Raw genomic sequence first — 13,083 nt, forward strand, 5'->3', positions numbered from 1 at the left:
CTCGACCTCTCTACTACTGCCGACCACCCTGAGCAGCAAACACCGCCGGCGCCGCACTTCCAGGAACGGCGTAATCATCCCCGGCTATAAAGTCCTGAGCACCCAATGAATCAGCAAGCTCAAGAAGAGTCACCGGTCGACCACGAACAGCCAAGGACGAAGTTACACCCTTGAATTCTGATCGGAGGCCACGAAAAACGTATAGGTTTTGTTCCTCCAACGAGACTTTCCAACCGGCGAGCGCGAGGTCTTCAATGACGAGCCGTGCACGTCCAAGGTACTCAGCCACCGTGGAATCTCCTTGCCGAAGGCCATGAAGGAGACTGAGCAGATGCAGTTGCCGTGAGTGAGAAGCAGAGGCAAGAGATTGCTCCACCGCCTCCCACAGCTCCTTCGATGTTTGGCAGCCAACCGCAATGGAGAGGACTTCCTCAGACAAGGACGAAACCAGCAGCGATTGATCACGCCGCATCCATGCAACGTACTCCGGGTTCGGCAGCAATGGCGCATCGGCAGACGTAGCGGGAAGAGTTTTGCTCGGACACGGGCACGTACCATCAATTAGGCCGATCAAATCATGCCCACGAAGGAATGGAAGAACTTGGGTGCGCCAAAACAAGAAATTCCGGTTATTAAGCTTGAGACTAATATAGTGATGAGCCGCTGGAAGAGACGACGCGGGAGAAGACACCGCAGTACTCATAGCTATATCAGAAACGGTCCGTTCTGATGAGTTCACAGAACCGTCATTCGCAGCCATGGAGAAAACCCTAGCGACTGATACCAGATGAGAGCAATTGTGTTTGTATTATAAAGTCTCAAGAATATCAGTGTACATGTTACAGGTATATATATAAGGTGAGTCACAATTAGACCGAAACTGAGACTCCTAGTATGACTCGAATATGCAGAGTCCTAATAAGGATTATGTCCATCAAGGGAGTAAAATTTCAACAATTTTATAAAGTTGCGAGCTAACATTTTACCGAACTAATTCAAATGATTATTACTGACATATAATTACATACAAACCAAACATTTTGAGTTTTTTTTCCCCTCTTATACATCTGGTCACAATAAAGATAAATTAACACATAATTCTATCAAATTCACTATTAAGACAACACAAAACTCAATCCAACAAATTGTAAATAATTGGAAAAATTACACTTTTCGTTTCTACGTTATAAGATAATTGTAGGATTATATTTATCCCTACTTATTAGTCACTTGGTCGTGCTTCATTTCTCGTCCCTAAATTATAACTGACGTTGCAATTTATTTTTTTTTAATAAAAAATATTAGAGACGAAATTCGCAACGCCAATATAGCTTTTTTTTTTTTTGAATACTACTAACTCTATTACAATGCAGTATTTGTTCATAACTACTTTCTCAACCTATTGAAGCACAAGAGTCAAGAGTCAGCATTGCCTCCACTGAGGCTCAAACCCACCACCTCCCATATAAAGGGAAGGGTTTGATGCCACTGGACCACAAGGTCCTTATATAGCTTAGGGATGAGAAGTGAGCACGACTGGTTAGAAAAAGTATGAAATTTACAACATCATTTATAGCTTAGGGACGAGAAGTAAGCACGACCAACAAGTAGGGACGAATCGTCTTACAACTACTTTATAACTTAGAGACGAAATGTGAAAATTTTCTTTAAAAATTTAGTTTGAGTCCATGAGAACCAATATGGTCCATTGATTAGGTCGATCGTGACGGATTAGGCAGGCGTCTAGGCCACCGGTTAGCAATTTTTTTATTATTTTTTTTTAAAAAAAATTGATTATTTTGCTCAAACTGATGCCATTTTTAGTGAAATAACCCTAAATTGTTCAAACCGGTCGCAAACCCAAAAAAAGATGTAATAAAAAATTCAAAATTAGGCACTCTAGTATTAATACTTTGTGAGTTATGACTTTGTCTTGTGTTTTGATTCTTTAAATCTTTATACAATTTACAATTCCAGATGTTTTTAGGTTAATATTTAATATTTTAGTACTAACTATTAAAGTATAAAATTGTTTATAATTACTAATGTGGATTGGAATGATCCTGAAACTCTTCCGTCAAAAGTGATACAACTTATATGGAATGACCAAGCCACATTCCCCTTCATAAAAAGAGCTATTGTGATTTGTGAGAAACAACTAATCAGAGTTCCCTTCCCTTAATCAAACAAAAAACACAGTACAACTGCTCACTATTTATTAAATATCATATTAGTTGTATTGTGTCATCCCTTTGGTAAGAAGAAAAAGAAAGTGGAAACAAAATGTTAGGAAACTTCCTCTAATTAAGTTGACTTTCATAACTTTTAACATTTTCCTAATGTCTTTGCTTATCTATCTGTTTTCTAGGTTCAATACCATGGATTTCTTGTCGTGATCAAAAAGAAAAATGTAACCATTGGGACATAAATTATTCAAAATGTCTCAAATTTTTGACGACCCAAACCATTAAACCAAAGACTTCCAGAAAACGTTGATTGAATATTTGAATTCCTAGTTAGTATTATTATATAATACAATGATGGCAACTATATTTAAGTTATAGTGATGAGAAAGTTTGCTTCACAAGTTTATTATAGTGTGAATATAAGTAGGGATAATTGGAAATTCCGAATGTGCTACATAGAGTGTTATTTAATTTAGATCAAAATTTTAAAAGCAAATAATTCATTTTCTTTGTTGATTTTGTTGTCCATTTTTATAAGAATAATTTTCAGTTGTGTCTGAAGTATCGTATTCTTATGCGTGAAAAGTTATAGTAACAATTCTAATATTAGAATGATACAAATTCAAACTCCATGTACATTACAAAATTAACTTTGACTATATATATATTTGACTAAAGTCTTATATATTAACTCAGATTTCATCAGTAACTAATGTGAGAATCATAAATAATTCTTTTAATAATGAAAAAAGACCATACAAATAGTTGCCACACCATACTAATATTGTTACTATCGGGATGGGACATATGTCATTCGAGAGATTAGTCAAAATTCACAAACCGAACATTACATTGTTCACATTTATTAATAACCAATTTATAGATGAATTAATCACGTGCTCAGTAAATATGTAAACAAAACTTCCAACACTGCCTCCAAAGTCCAAAAGAATGACTAAGAAGGAGGAATATGGTTATCATACTAGAAAAGTGACGAATTCGATTTTTACTATCTGAAAATTAAGTCAAACAATTTAGATCCCTCGTGTTGTTCATGGAGACTATATTTTTGTAATCCAAGAAAGGTAAGAAGTATAATAGTCCACATTGGACTGCTATAACACCGCACGTGCTTCATATAATTTCCCTTAGAATTCCAGTCTCATGTAAACCAAGAAAACATTTTGTTTGACCGCAAGCAAGCAACAAGCGCGAAGCATCCACCCTATGACCATCTAGAACGCCATTCCACCATTTCTCCACCTTTAAAACCATCATTTCCTGCTTTCCCATTCATCAATCATCATAACCCATTCATAATCCCTCAAAAAGCTTCAATCTTGTTTCAACTTCTTTGGGTTTCTGCTTTTTTTTAATAACCTTCTTGTTCTTCTCAATTTCTTGAATTCCCAGAAATTGTTCTTAGCAGGAGCCAGAAGAGGATGCCTCCATACGCTGGATCTACGCTTCTCTCAAGTGGGTATCAGCAGAATTTCCAGGATTCAACAGTTTCTAACCTGGTCACCATTGATGTGGGTGGGCAGCTTTTCCAGACAACCAAACAGACCCTTAGCCAGGCAGGTTCTAAATCCCTATTCTCAAAATTGGTGAATTCCTATGGCTCAATCCCCTTTGTTGATAGAGACCCTGAGCTTTTTTCCATTCTGCTTTCCCTCCTTAGAACTGGGAATCTCCCTTCAAGAGCCAAGGCTTTTGATATCCAAGATCTTATTTTTGAGTCCCAATTCTATGGTGTAGAGCAACTCCTCATTAATTCCCAATCAAACCCTTCCCAGTTTGACCCTTTCAATCTTGAGAAGTCAATGGTCTTGCCTTTGAATGGTAGGGATTCACCTGCCTCAATCTCCACAACCCAATTTGGGTCAGTTCATGTTGCCCATGGTAGCAAAGTCACCTCCTTTGATTGGGCTTTGCAGAGGAAATCCACCATTTTGACCCAATTTTCTGCCATTGATTCCCTGCTGGCTTTGTCCTCAAACATTGTGGCTGCTGGTGCCACAGATTTCTCAGGCCTGCAGATTCTTGATGTTGACAAGGGTTTTGTTAGACAAACTCTGAACTGGGAAAATGTGACTAGGTCTGGCTCAACTGTTCAGGCAATTGGGTCATCAGATGAGTATCTGTTCACCAGTTTCGAGTCCGGGAGGCGAAATTCCAATTGCATTATGGTGTATGATCTTAGAGATGATTTTAGGCCTGTCACTGAGATTGGCCATTATGAAATCTTTGGTGCTGAGCTTGATTCTGCCATTCCTGCAACAAAGCTGAGATGGATTCCTGGCCATAATCTCCTTATGGCTGCTGGCTCTCACAGTGGGCCTTCTGGTGTTTCAGGCACCATTAAGTTTTGGGACTTGAGGTCTGGCAATGCTGTTTGGGAAGTCAAGGAAAAAGTGGATTGCTTCTCAGATGTTACCATTTCAGACAGCATGTCTGCAATGTTTAAAGTCGGTGTGCATTCGGGGGAGGTGTTCTGTGCTGACTTCAGAAGCATTGATGCAGAGAACCCTTGGGTTTGTCTCGGGGACGAGAGGAAGTCTTTGAACAAAAAGAAGGAAGGCGTCGGGTGCAAGATTGAAAGCCATGGAAACCAAGTGTTCTGCAGTAAAGGAGGCAGCATAGAGCTGTGGTCAGAGGTTTTGATTGGTTCTGCCAAGGAAGGCGAAGACAGGATCTTTAGGAAGAACTCGATGGGGAGGGCTAACGATACCTCTGCCAACAAGATCACACATATGAGCTTCGGGGGAAACAAAATGTTCGTTACTAGGAAGGATCAGCAATTCGTCGAGGTTTGGCAGAACTCGGTTACCAGATTTTGATCTCACAGTGTGCATACATGGTTGCCAGAAGTTGAAACCATGTTATACTTGCTTGCAATTGTGTACATAAATTTATAGTTTGTGAATCTTTCAAGACATTCAAATGTTTATTCATATATGTAATGTTGATGGGATATATTTGATTCATTTTTTTCCAATATAATGTCTCATTTTTTCTTTGTATATTCCTTGTGCGCACCTACATTTGATTCTATCTGCTGAGTTACTGGGTTATCGTGATTTATATCATTCCAAATGCTCTGTCTCTTTTTTTTCTTTGTATATTGATATTAGGCAAAATAGAATTGGCAGAGGTAGAGTAGTATGGAATCCCTTTTGCGCATCCCTAGTGCATACTAGGGGAGACTGGAGAGCAACGGGTGAGTTCGGACGGATCAGCTGGGTGAGACTTTACGAACAATCCTAGTTAGGATAGAAATTTTAGTATATCTAGGATACAAAGTTGTAATAATTTGTAACATAACTAAAATTCATAGCACGTGTGCAATGTGGAGGGTAATAACCAAGCATTTTTTCATGAAAAACGGAATGCTTTAAGCAAATATTGTGTAATCATCAAGGATTTTATTAGTTTATCTTCTTATGGTCTTTTGTTGACTAGAGTCACAAAACAAGGGTTTATCTCATGCATATTCTCTTATAATAACTGAGAATTTCCCTGGTCACCAAATATAATGTTTATGAGTATAATAACTAACCAATTAATTGAAATAATTTTAGTTTACCCTCAACTAAATTGATTTGGTTTTAAGTTTTGAAAAAAAAATATCATTCAATTCAATTAAATTTTTTTAAATTCATTAAATATAAATTATTACACACACATATAGATTGGGATTAGTATCATATGATAACTTATTCTCTAGTATAAACGAACCAATCTTACTCATTCATCAAGAAAAATCTAACAGGTGCCAATCAATGAGAGAGAAAAAAATACACTAAAATTTTCATAAATAACTCAAACTATAAAACACAAAAATACTTGTATGGTTGATAGGTACACTTTAAAGTTCAGGCCAAAATGCACTTAGTAACACTCCACTTTAAAAGCTCTCATCCTTCCTATATTGTAATGTCAACAATACAGCCCAGAATCAAAAGCAGCAGCAACACCAAGCTAAGAGCTGAAGCAGATGAATTCATATAACATATAACTATAAAAGAGTTGATTATGAATGTGTTAAGTTGCAGGAAAATTCCCAGAGTTTGTTGGCCAAATCTGCATCCTTAGCATGTGAACTTTGTTTACCTATGTTGCTGTCTGAGAAGTACTCTCCCCTTACCCCTTTAACCTGAGGATGCAAAGCAGCATAGCATGTCGTCGCCGCTCCCTACATGTAACCAAAAACCAGATGAGATGCTTATCTCTATCTATCTCATTCACTCAGACCATATACATAAAACACAACAACACCTGTGGAATGTTTTTCAGCACGTATTTCCCGACCCAATTCACAACACCTGTGAGCAGATAAATCAGTTGCTTGTATTATTGATCCCTACCAAACAATTTGTCAGAATTGGAGAAGTTGAAAGCTTTACCATCAATCAGACTGTGATAACGCAAAAGGTTGGTGGCGATTGCTCCAGGATGGAGCGAATTCGCAGTTATCTCCACCCCTTCTTCCTGTATGCACACACAAACAACATTTTCTACCAATTTTCTTCCAGCAACATAGAGCTAATTAAAATAAATAAATAAATAACTAGTATATGGGACAACTCCAGCCAAATTGGTCAGGTTGTTGACTTGGTAACAACAAGCTTCCAAGTTCAGCTCTCAGTGGGAGCGGCCTTTTAGCCTTACCTAGACTGGTTTACCTCTTTGTCATCCTTTGCCGGCTAGGGTCACAAGGCGAGGGTTTACCTAGCTCAGGCCTCGGGTAGTAGCTGCAGGTTTCCCATGCCACCCAAAAAAAATGATAACCAGTATATAACTAATGAACAACAAAGTCGGGTTGGTGGTATGTTTTCATTCATGCTGGTTCTTCACTTGTTTCCCCATTAGACTTTTCAGATTTCATTTGAGAAAATATTTGATGTTATATCTCTACATTAGATGCAATGTAGCAGCATACAATCTGATAGTTAAAGAAATTCAACTGGGCAGCGATATTACCTTCAAGCGCCTTGCGAGTTCATTAGCATGCAATACATTAGCAAGCTTCGATTGTCCATAAGCATATACAGCACTGTAACTGAAGAAATAGGAAAACAAATTATTTACAGCAGAATAAAGAAGAAATCTATCCTATAAGAAGAGTTGCTCCCATTGAAGAACACTCTGATTTTCTAGTTTTTTCAGAAACATAAACCGAGCTTTCTAACTGGTGTAAAACAAATCTTAATGGAAACCTTAACTAGTTAACTACCCTGCAGACAACTTGAAAAAACATTCATAATCTCAGATGATGTTTTACCTTTCTTTGTCATTAATTTTATCGAACCGAATTCCTTCCTTGTATGGGAATCGGTGTGCCTCTGATGAAACAATGACTATCCTTCCTTCTTTCTGGCTCTCATGAGCTGTATGTTTCATCTTTTCCAGTAAAAGATTTGTCAGAAGAAAATGGCCTGCACAAACAGCAGTAACATTCTTATATTGGCACAACATGTTCCTTATCTTTGGAGATAAAAGTATGAAATCGCAAAAGAAAGACATACTCCTAAAAGAACAAAACCGGTTAAGGAAATCTCGAAAGAAAACTAACCAACATGATTAGTAGCAAATTGCAATTCAATGTTGTCTTGCGAGAGCATGAATGGTGGAGCCATGATCCCTGCATTGTTACTTCAAAAATGAAGCAATTTTAGCATTTTCTTTCGACAAATTCAAAGTTAGGAAAGTTAGGAATTCATAGAGATTATAGAATACCCCTTTTCAACAGTTAAACTACGTATGTTTTCTTACATGAGGATGTTCAAGGGCAGGCCGGAAGAGTTATATTCCGAAGCAAACTTTCTAACAGATGCCATCGAGCTAAGATCCAATTCCATAACGTCGACTTTAGCATTAGGAGTCTCTTTAACAATGCTTTCTTGCAGTTTTCTGCCACTCTCCACAGCCCGAACTGCTAGAATCACATGAACACCGCGCAAGGCAAGGACACGAGCAGTCTCAGCACCAATGCCACTCGAGGCTCCTGAAATACGCAAAGATGACAGATGACCAACATTAGCTAGGAATGCAACTCCACTGTTATTAGCTTGCCTTACATAGCCCTAAATCCAAAAATGTGTTCCGTCCCGACTAAAAGTTCAAACTAATAGTAACACTGTAGATTTATATTTTATTTATTATACTCTCAACACCCCTGAACTCAAAGGTCTTGCTTTGTTATATTGGTAGAATTTTTTTTTGTAAATTAAAATTAGGGAAAATTGCATTTTTCATTCTTGAGTTATAGGGTAATTGTAGGATTCCTATTGGTTATGCTCACTTCTTGTCCCTAAACTATAACTCATGTTACAAATTTCATCTTTTTTTCTAATAAAACATTTGGGATGAATTTACAATATTAGTTATAGCCTAGCGACGAGAAGTGAGCATGGCCTATTAAAGAAAGACAAATTTTACAATGTCATTTATAGCTTTGAGACGAGAAGTGAGCATGACCGACAAGTAGGACGAATCCTACTATTACCTTATAACTTAGAGACGGAAGTGCAATTTTTCCTTAAAATTTATGAAATAGATGTACAGTTCACATCCAGTTGAATGAACAATTGATTGGTTCCTCATACCAGATGTATAGTTTAAGTATAAAACCAAACATCAAAGTTGTCAAACCTTCAAGAAAACTTTTTTCCATTTCCCCTTATCTTGATAACATCACATCTACCCTGTAAAGACTTCCTTTTTCTCAAATACATCATTTCCCAGATTTCACAAAAGCTAGCAAATTTTTTTTAAAAAAAATTGTGACCATCACCTTAATCTGTCATTACCATGCCATATCAGTTGACCAAAATCAATAGAAAAGCATTAAGATTACACAATTTCTGATGAAACGTTCCAAGAAAATATTCATACATGGAAAATATAGGGCAGAAATGATTCCAAAATCCAAACAGAAATACACAATAAGAAGAAGATATAGAGGACCTGTAACAATGGCAGTGAGGCCAGTTCCATCGATTCCTTGAGTAACTTCCTCAGCTGTTGAGGAAGCTGAGAACCCAGATGCCCCTTTTCTTCCAAAAATCCACATATATACTGAATATATTGATTATTCAAACAAAAATAACTGTATATATACTTCTTGTTCCTTGTAGTTTTCGTTGAAGTTTATGTTGTTGTCTGACTTCTGTTTCTTGTTTCCCTGTGGTAAAGACTTCCTCTGATCTTCCCTGTCAAAGATGATAAAAGAAAATGCTTTTGAACGATTGGATCAGATGAATGGAAATTGGAAATGCAGTGGGGAAAAAGTTAGAGATTTTGTCATATCTTTTATCTTTTATATATTTATAATGCAGAAGCAACACAGAATGCACTAACATAGAGACAGGGTGGATTACTATACAAGTCGTTTAATGAAACTTTTGACTTGAAATTATTTTTAATCTAATTTTTCATAATATTAAGTTTAACATTAATATATAAAATTTATATATTTACAAATTACACTAAAAGTACTATTAATTAGTTTAGATTTCATAGTTAATCGATTTAAATTTAAAAAAATAAAATAAAAATTAATAGGCAGCTCTTATAGCGAGTCGAATTTTAATTTTCTTTTATACTTTTATCTTGTAACGATTATGTTGGGATTGATTTAAAAAGAATGAATTATAATTTTTATTCTATTCCATATCTTCTTATAATAAGTCAATTATGAAGGTAATTAATGACATTAAAGTCAATTAAACAATTATTATGAGATATTATTATTTTTGACTTTATGGAGAAAAAATTTCTAAAAATTAATTACGAAGTTTGGTAATAATTACAATATACGGAGTATTATTTAGGAAAAATGTTAAATAAATTACTAAATTTGCTAAATTTTTGTAATTAAATCATTAAAATATTAGGAGATATTACTTAGTCGTCTACCACTCTACTGATGTGGAATTATTAATTATTTTCAAACTGACATTTGAAAAATAGATAAATAGAGGAGAAGCAACCATCATGGAATTTTTTTTTTCCAAAAACAAAAAAAAATCTTTTTTTAAAAAAGAATTCTATATTTTTCAGTTCATGTCATGAGAAATAATAAATATTTTTATATAAGTAAACAACTAAATAATAATTACCTAAAAACTAGTTGGTAACTTGTAAACAAATGCAAAGTACACATTTTTTTTGTTTATTTGATGATTTAATTACACAAAAGTAAGATACTTAGTGATGTTTTTATCACTTTTTTCTATTATTTATATGAATAATGCATAATTAGAGAAAGAGAGAGAGAGAGAAGAAATTGTTGTCAATAATTTTAAATTTATAAATTGAATACTAAAATTTAAATATTATTATAACTCTGGCCAATAATTAAACCCGATTCAAAGAAGATTTAATCAAGTGCTAATGAGTTGGCATGTGTCAGTTTATCACACTATTTGAACCCTAATTTGGATTACAATCTGTAAATCGTGAAATTAAATTAAATGTTAATAATACTAAAATTTCATTTTAAAAAAATCAAGTTAAAGAGGCTTATAAATTTTATATATGTAATATTTTTTAGTAAAAATATCCAATAATATTTTTCTTTAAGTTAATAAGTATTATATTTTATCAAAATATATTACTTGTCCATTAAAAATGTAATAATTTATAGTAAAAAATGTAACATTATATGTTAACATACATATAGAAATGTATTATATGCTTACTAAAAAGTATTATATATTTAATATCTATCTTACGTGACACAGTTTGATCTTGCACAAAATTAATCGTTAAAGTTTATTGCGAAGACCAAGAGGTGTTAATTTGAGTAAAAAGAATTTTGAGTTGTTTAAATATAAAGTTAGAAGTTTAAACACGTTAATTTGATTGACTTAAAGCCGAATTAATTAATTGGATTAACCAAAGTTTTAAATCTTTTAACCTTCACCAAAGCAAAATATGTATTTTTTATTTTTTATTTTTACTTTTTTTTTTTAATGAAAAGGAGAGGGGAAAACCCATAAAACAAAAACTAAAGCTCAGGAAAGTCTATCTGCTCCATTAGCGGGAATCCTCCGTAGGAACTTCACACCAAGACGATCATCATGAATCAAATCCTCCAGCTCGACAGGAGCATTCGTGAGAGTCGTTACAACCCTTGTCCCAAAAAAAGCCTTCTTTGCAGGAGCATCAACAACCTTATTTTGTTCACGATAAACGTGTTGGGAAACTGTTGGAAAAAAAATAGAAATATTACTACGAAAATAATATTTCTGGGAAAATAACAATGAGAAGAACGAAAGGGATAAACGGAAAGGGTTAACACGAGTCGAGCGAAACACTCTTTCCTTAAAACCTTAATTGCTACCTCCCAAAAGTGCTAGGAGCGTTGTAGCCTAGGTTTCCCAGGATAAAACGTGTTACGATTCACAGTTTGAGCACCCAAACTAGTGAACCCATCGAACTAGAGCAACGGGATGAACACTGTTGAAAGAAAGGAGTAGAAGCAGAGTTTCGAGAGAGAAAACAATTTCTTTGTTTCTTTGGTGTATGTCTTGGTGTTCTTTTAGTTGTAAATCTCTTGCTTCCACCAACGAATATATATATAGGGGTTGAAGATTAAATAGCAATTAACCATGGCATTAATATGATAATTAAATAAGATTTTTAACTCCTGTAACAGCTAACCATTATTTGAGATTTAATTCAAAATTTAAAAATTAGAATTAATACGAAATTAATTCTGTAACAGATGAATTAAGTCTCTGAATGGTCACAAACGAACCCGAGGAGTACGAGTCACCCGAAGACTTAAGCCCGAATCCTTAAGTCCTCTTGTTATCAAGTCACCGGGTGTCGGCGCACACGAGTCCAAGTCTTTTCGGATTCATTTTGGGATTTGATTTGCACCCCCTGCGCGCGAGAGAGAGCCTCTATGCTATACAATTCACTAAGCCATAGAAAGGTTCTTGTATAAATAGTGGTGCAAACCCACTTCCCAAATCAATATGGAACAAAAGCTTACTTCAAAGCTTTCCAAACCCACTTCCCAAATCAATATGGAACAAAAGCTTACTTCAAAGCTTTCCCACCATTTTTCCAACTCAGGGTCAACTTTGAGAACCAATTTCTCATTCATCCATTATCCGTTTTGTGCGTACCATATATCAATCTCTTCGTCTAACTACGAAGAACCCGAATACACTTTGACCCGACCCAAATCGAAAGTGGACCCCACATATATTTGTACCACAAAATAGCTACTAAAAATGTCATTTTATGCTATTTTTTCCAACAAAACGTGCTGGAAATCAACCGAAAAGAAGCCAGCTAACTCCTCATGACAACGATCAATAAGATTGTTAAAACCAGCGGTCAAAAGATTAGGATTCCGCAAAAGCTCAATCATGGCACGAGAGTCACTCTCTACGATAATTCGTTGCAGCCCCATCTATGCCGCCAAGCGGAGACCATGCAGTACAGCCCATGCTTCGGCTTCTTCCGTTGAACAAATTCCAATATTGGCTATAAAGCCCCCCTTCCAGCGTCCTTCATGATCGCGAAAAACTCCACCACAATTAACTAATCTAAGCTAATTTAATCAATTAACTAAAAATTGTTAATGGTGAAAAAAATAAAATAACCAATAGACATATTTATAAATTCATAACAACATAAAAACATTGAACCATCAAGAAATCAATTTTACAAGCATCTAGAGTCGTCAAAGCAAGATAGCAGGGTGGGGCCGTCAGTTTTGCTGACTTGAAAATGGCCACCCTGCCCCCTTTAGGCATGTGTGACGTGGCAGGACCCGACAAGTTTAAAAAACTTTGCATATAATAAAAAATTAATATAAAAAAGTTAATATGTGTATTTTATATATATACACACACAACGGCAGTTGTCCAAATTC

The 13,083-nt window shown here is 35.4% G+C and overlaps 2 protein-coding genes across 2 annotated transcripts; one reads left to right on the top strand and one right to left on the bottom strand.

Moving 5' to 3' along the window:
* Positions 1-3,407: 3,407 nt before the first annotated feature.
* On the top strand, positions 3,408-5,209 carry LOC116030502 (BTB/POZ domain-containing protein At5g41330). Its single transcript, XM_031272761.1, has one exon. It carries the CDS (start codon positions 3,629-3,631, stop codon positions 5,024-5,026), a length of 1,398 nt encoding a protein of 465 aa, XP_031128621.1. The 5' UTR covers positions 3,408-3,628; the 3' UTR covers positions 5,027-5,209.
* Positions 5,210-5,969: 760 nt separating this feature from the next.
* Positions 5,970-9,497, bottom strand: LOC116030801 (short-chain dehydrogenase TIC 32, chloroplastic). The gene is made up of 8 exons (XM_031273136.1): positions 9,156-9,497; positions 7,962-8,193; positions 7,762-7,841; positions 7,471-7,624; positions 7,170-7,248; positions 6,593-6,677; positions 6,465-6,511; positions 5,970-6,381 (listed from the first exon to the last, which is right to left on the bottom strand). Exons 1-8 carry the CDS (start codon positions 9,259-9,261, stop codon positions 6,220-6,222), a joined length of 945 nt encoding a protein of 314 aa, XP_031128996.1. The 5' UTR covers positions 9,262-9,497; the 3' UTR covers positions 5,970-6,219.
* Between the last annotated feature and the right edge of the window lie 3,586 nt (positions 9,498-13,083).

Source organism: Ipomoea triloba, chromosome 9 (assembly GCF_003576645.1).
Source record: "Ipomoea triloba cultivar NCNSP0323 chromosome 9, ASM357664v1".
NCBI classification, from domain to species: domain Eukaryota; kingdom Viridiplantae; phylum Streptophyta; class Magnoliopsida; order Solanales; family Convolvulaceae; genus Ipomoea; species Ipomoea triloba.